General features: G+C 40.9%; 1 protein-coding gene across 1 annotated transcript in view; it reads right to left on the bottom strand.

Annotated features, from left to right (window-relative positions):
- Positions 1 to 1,078: 1,078 nt before the first annotated feature.
- elna (elastin a) overlaps positions 1,079 to 6,223 on the bottom strand; it is a 34,539-nt gene continuing 29,394 nt past the window's right edge. Inside the window, exons 34-45 of the mRNA XM_057050328.1 lie at positions 6,066 to 6,086; positions 5,870 to 5,917; positions 5,556 to 5,672; positions 5,425 to 5,481; positions 5,229 to 5,294; positions 4,672 to 4,737; positions 4,190 to 4,228; positions 4,064 to 4,111; positions 3,699 to 3,731; positions 2,922 to 2,957; positions 2,556 to 2,618; positions 1,079 to 2,470 (exon numbers count right to left, since the gene is read on the bottom strand). Coding sequence (XP_056906308.1) covers positions 2,424 to 2,470; positions 2,556 to 2,618; positions 2,922 to 2,957; positions 3,699 to 3,731; positions 4,064 to 4,111; positions 4,190 to 4,228; positions 4,672 to 4,737; positions 5,229 to 5,294; positions 5,425 to 5,481; positions 5,556 to 5,672; positions 5,870 to 5,917; positions 6,066 to 6,086 — 641 coding nt within the window. The 3' untranslated portion in view covers positions 1,079 to 2,423. The remainder of the gene's footprint in view (positions 2,471 to 2,555; positions 2,619 to 2,921; positions 2,958 to 3,698; positions 3,732 to 4,063; positions 4,112 to 4,189; positions 4,229 to 4,671; positions 4,738 to 5,228; positions 5,295 to 5,424; positions 5,482 to 5,555; positions 5,673 to 5,869; positions 5,918 to 6,065; positions 6,087 to 6,223) is intronic.

Raw genomic sequence — 6,223 nt, 5'->3', positions numbered from 1 at the left:
GCCAATCAGCGGTGAGGGGGAGGGGCCACGCTTAAAACCAGGCAGCGAGAAAATCAGAGTGGGGATAACAATTACACAAAACTGAAACAAAATGAAATCTGAATTATTTTCTATACGTTAAAAGGCCAGAAAAGAAAAATAAATCTGCGTAGTTGCAGCTAATGGGCTTCTATTCCAAGTAGCCCATTAGCTGCAACTTTGCAGATTTCTTCCTTAATTTTAATCGAAGAAACAAAAACGTCCAAGTAAAACTCTGAAATGAGCTTATTATTTTATTTAAAATCCTATCAAAATAATCTTTTAAAACGTTGTGAATTAGACAAAAAACTAAGAATTTTGTTACTGGGCTACAGATGTAGCAATGAGGTAGCCTATGTGATATGACTCTGGTCAGTGCATCAAAGCAGAAGTGTACCTAGCGGTGTCACGTATAGAAGTAGAGACATCCCATTTCTGGTTTAGTTTATCAGCGCCGCTTATTTAGCTTATGGACACCTGGAACTTAACTGCACAGTTATTGTGTTTGAAGAGAAACGTTCAATTAAAATGGTCCTATAGGAGCTTATGTGTGAGTCCTATCTCGAGTTGAGTTGTCATATCTCGTATCATATCATTCATCGGTCAAAATCCACAGCATCTTTGTAGATGTTTTGAACATAAATTCATCTATACTTGTTTCAAAATGTGCAGCTAGTATTAAAACTACACAACCACACTGGATTATATTGTCATTATTATGTATTTCTAGTGGTGTAACGTTTGAGGGACTGATAAAATGTTGACACTACTCTGAAAGGCTGCGACTTGGTTCAGTGGACTAACATGATTTCTATAGAACTTCATTATTTTCAACTGGCACAACAAGAACAGAGTTTAGTCTTTTCAGAGCAGAAATGTCTGCAGATTTGTTGTCAGCAGAGATTTGGGAGGAACTATAGACATTCGAGAGGACGGAATGTTGCCCCCACGTGTTATTTTGATGTGGTTTCTGGCTTGAACTCAGGTGGTTTTCATCTACTCAGGTCAAGCAGCCACCACTGTGGAATGTAGGAGAAAGAGGAGGAAAAGCACAAAGCAGGACCCTTTCACACATTTTATTAGTTACTTAATGAAGCAAATAATGCCAGGATATCCGGGAACGAGTCACACGTGTGTCGTGGAGACATAAAAAGTGCAAAAATCACACTGTTCCTCCTTTTAAAAACAGTTTTAAATAAAGATGAAGAGTATCCCACGGCACATAAGACAAGGTCTAACCCAATGAGGCTCAAAAACTGTTCTTACACAGCACTGAGGGAAGGAACTGAAGCCAGCTAACATCAAATGGAGTAGAAAAAAAACAATAATACAGTACATAATTACATTAAGATATGGGGTCACTTGGCAACAGCGCATTGGTCAGAGAGCCGCTCACGTAAATGAAGAACAATGGGAGCTTATGATTCATATAACACTTTGAGAGAATAAATGGAAAAACTAGTACTTAAAATAGGTTGTTTATATTCACACACTCCAGATAAACAATACAGATATGAGTCAAATTATGGTGCAAAAATATCTTGAGTAATTACAAGGTACATAAGTGTAAATAACTGCTGCAATGAGACTAAAGCTTTGATCCCACAACACATAGACATTCATACATAATGTACATGCCAAAGGAGCATCTGAGTCATGTTTGAACACAGTCTGGTTCTCCTGCCATCATTGACACCTTGGTTATCTTCAGAATGCTGTTTCTCAGAGCAGGAAATGAAGCAAACATGAGGGGCAGGGCTAAAAACTGCTGAGGAAGCTGAACTGCAGTAAATCTGCAAAGTTGCTGAGAGCGGATGGGTCGGCCAGAGTCCCAGTTCCCGCCGCTTTATACCAAGCAGGTCTAAAAATAGCAGCGGAGATCAGAGCGGAGCCAGAACAGATGCCGAGATTGGCCGGATTTTATCCGTTTTTTTTGGACAGGCCTCAACTCTGAGAGGGGACGGGCCTTACAGTTCACCTTCCTCTGGGATTAAAACTAAGGGAGAAATCAGGCCTAGGTCACACAGACTGGGTTCCGACAGCCATGCAAACAACAGTACTAGTATATGCAGGCGACAAAAAGAACAAACAAACACATGCACAGGAAGCACGCACACATGCCAAATGTATTCTATGTAGGCTGGTTTGATAAAGAGAGAAAAGGCTGGTTTATCTGACCATGTTAGAGGTTAAAGGCACCTTCAAAAACAGCCTCCATCACTTCAGAACGTGTACAAAATTCTGGGTCGGTGGGTTTTGGCTTTTTAATAAAAAAACAATGAAGTCAAGTAACAAATTTCTCTATATGGCTTCTAATGGGGCTTGATTGCATATAAAATGTACATTCTAGATCATGCAGTAGCACCATAGTTTCTTGAGGTCACTCCGAATCTCAAGAGATCCTTTTACTTCCTCCTCCCGCAGAATTTACCCTGGCATCCTGCGGCACCCCCTGCAGCAAAAAGCAACAGTTTGATCCAGCTGTTCCTCCCTGCTGACCACACACACACACACACGCACACACACACACATCTCACCTCTGAACGCCCCTCCTGCACCTCCGAGGAAACCCTGCAGAGCACCGTACTTTGCTGCTTTGGCTGCAAACAAACAGGCAGATATTTGCTGTCCGAGTGGTAATTGGAGTCATAAACAACGTTGTTTCACTGCCTATATTAAAATTACAAGGGCCAGAAACATCAACACTGAGTGTTAACGAGCAGAGCAACACCACACGTTTCACCACTAGATCAGCCTGAGCATTCACGCTGGCCAGAATTTGCATCACTCTTTTATTGACTAGAGATTTTGTAAAATTCCGAAAGATTCAGACTTTAAATGGTGCTCTTTCTTTCTTTCTTTTTTTATAAAAATAAAAACAAAAAGGAAAGTGCATTGCTCACCTTGCTGAGGAGTCAGCGGGGCTGGCACGTACCCACCTAAATAACCCAAAGATGAAGATGAAGAAAGGATGAGATCATGTGGGGCAGCACTAAGATCAAACTTTTAACCCTTTAACAGAATCAGTTAGGTTCTGGTTCCAGGGGATCCACATGGGCTCTTTACAGGAAATCTGGCTTGTTTGAAAGTACCTGCAGCCCTATTTTTCTGTTTTCATAAATTGGAATCAAAAACCATTAATATATTGTGATTCATTCCTCTTTCTGTAGTAATTGAGAGCATTGGAAGCCTGTGATACTCAAACCTTTAATTCCTCAATGTAACCCAAACTTAGGTGTGAGTTCATTAGTTTAGGAAAACAGAAAAAAATGATTTTTATTAAAATTGAAAAGTCCTTGAGCTGGATTCTCCCTGAACCATTCAAGCATTTATGTCAAAAATGTGTGTTTGCATGAGTAAATTTGGATTTGGCTCCACCCCCAACAGTTATTCAGGACTTTTCAAGTTTCCAGATATCATCTGCTGCGTATCAACTAGAAACTGTTTTTCAATCAGTTTAAAAGGAAGTAAAAGTATTTAGTTTGAGATTTGGTGAAAGCTTTTAGCACAAAGGAAAAGAGAGAAAAGGGATTTTACATGACTGATGTTGTTTTGTGAACCAGGGGAGGTAAATTTCTGCTGTAGCTCATCTCTCTGTTTCTTTATGCTCTCTTTGAAAGTCCACTGGTGCTCTTGGATGGATCAGAACTACCGTTCTTTCACCAGTCCAGCCGTGTTACCTGACTGCTGGCAGCTGTGCAATAATCCGCCTCCTGATCGGGAAACGGATGAAAAGTTAAAGCCTGTTCCCTGTGTGCCTGAGCAACTAGTAATGAGGCCTTAGGAAACCTTTCAGCAGCAACACAGACATAAAAAGAATAACTATACTTAGAATGAGGAGGCAGAAATGAGGAATGATTAAAATATTTTGATCAATTTAGTTGCAGATGATCCTTTTTAAAAGGCTGCACAGAATATCATTGGAATATTGTGTTGCTGGTTATGCTGCGGGAGGAGCTCACACTAAAACAAACAGTACCATTTCTCAGTGTATTGATGTGCCCATAATATTTATTTTTATGCAAGCAAGTGAAAGCAGCTCTACCTTGGGGGTACTGTTGGGGGTAAAGTCCTCCATATCCGGGTACCACACCTGTGAAATTAAGTGCCAGTGATTCCATTATCACACAGCTACTTTATTAAGTTAAACAGTAAATGTGGAGACTATTACCTGGCTGGTATATCCCACCACCCCCAAGAACACCATAACCTGTTCATGTGCACAACAAATACAGATGTTAGACTGCTGTGATCTGACTGTTTCCAAAGCAGGGAAGAGTTGGGCCACATTCACATTGTAGCAAACAGATGCTTTATTTAAAGAATCACTGTTATAAGACTATAAAAGACTGTGCGGTGCAAACAGCAGGGTGCAGTGCTCCAAGATGGTTATTCTGGTATCTGTAATTCTATTCTCCTCCTTCAAACTTCCTTCTGAGTATTGCTGTGCTAAGGCTGAGGTCTCCAGGGGATGTGAGCTATCTCTAAACAGCCACACTTTGATTTTGCACACAGTATAAATGAACATACTCAGACCCCAACTAGAAATAATGGGCTGTTTGTACTTGCAAACATGCTTCAAAACGAATCAGCAGATTCTCCATTGTAATAAACAGCTAATAAACAGTGCCCCAGCTGCCCTGTTCACACAACCTGCTTTGGGTGGTTTAGATCCAATGCTGGCGCCGTTTCCTGTTGCAGAGGGATACGTCAACCCGCCTGTCACATGAGACACGAGACTGGAGTCAACACACTATCTCTTTCTCCCCCCCTCACACACACACACACACACACACACACACGCACGCACGCACACACACACACACACACACACAACACACACACACACACACACACACACACACACACACACACACACACACACACACAGCCTCTAATAAGACATGTCAACATTATTGCTCCATCTACACACAAGTTGGTGTTTCCATTTTTGAACACAGACACTTTATCAGCATAATTTCCTGCACAGGAAGTTTAGTGTGATAACATCTTCACAACAACTGTCACTTTGAGCACTGGGCAGAACGTTGATTTCCCTTAAAAGTGAGTAAATATATGTATTAGCACAGCATAATCACAGTGACTAACAAATATTTGATCATTTGTCAAATTAACTCCTCTCTAAGCTAAGGTAGCTAAAATGTTTCAGGTAGTTTGTCTTTCATTTAAATAACAAAACACATTGTGACCTGGAAATCCTCCTGCTGTCAGAGGGATTCCTACTCCACCGCCTACTCCTACTCCACCTCCACCTACTGCAACAGAATCACACAATGCATGAATGGGCCTTTTTATGCAAACTAGAATGAGTCAAACACAAAGGATGTCTGCATTTACAATTCATGTTGTAGATGGTTCATTCAGATACACAAACACATGCAGTACCTGGAGGTTTCAAAGGTTTGGCTCCAGGTAAGGTTCCAGTGCCCACACCATAAGGAACTACACCATAGGACAGAAGGTAAAGACACAGCAATTCAACAGAACAGTTGCAGGAAAAAATAGAGGGACCTTGCCTCCATAATTTACACCATAGGGGTATCCACCAGCACCTGGAACAAGTCCTGTACCCACAGCACCTGGAACAAGTCCTACACCACCAGCACCTGGAACAAGTCCTACACCACCAGCACCTATTCAGTATAAGTAAAAAGAGATGAATTAGTGGAGAAACCTGTAACTATAAATTGGTGCACCTTTCATGTGTTATATGGACTGAATTGTCTTATTTTCTTTATGTTGCTAAAGTATAATCAAAACATTGGACACCGTCATTTCATGAATGCACCCCACTATGTGCACGCGCTTGTGTGTGACTTTATATATTTACCTGGTAAAAGTGGTTTAGGTGCTTTTCCACCGGCGCCTAAACCAGCACCTGAAAATAACAGCGTTGCGTGTCAGGCTGCAGGAGACTAAGCTGTATGTCGCCATCGTGTGGCAACAGAGGTACATTGCATCTCAACGAATTTAAACGAATTTAAAATGAATCCATTCATTCGTTCCTAAGTAGAGTGTTGATTCACCTGTAGGCTGTAGGACTCCATCTAAAAGAGGGAAAACAAACTTTTAATCAAATGACACAAGACAGTATGCAATTTAGCTGTCAACAAGCAGTGAAGACAGACTTGTCGGATTATTAAAAAATCTAATTTGATTCAATTTCATCAAAGTTACCGTTTTA

Source organism: Takifugu flavidus, chromosome 12, assembly GCF_003711565.1.
Source record: "Takifugu flavidus isolate HTHZ2018 chromosome 12, ASM371156v2, whole genome shotgun sequence".
NCBI classification, from domain to species: Eukaryota; Metazoa; Chordata; class Actinopteri; order Tetraodontiformes; family Tetraodontidae; genus Takifugu; species Takifugu flavidus.
The sequence above is the reverse complement of the archived record's forward strand: the minus strand, read 5'-3'. Positions and strand labels throughout refer to the sequence as shown.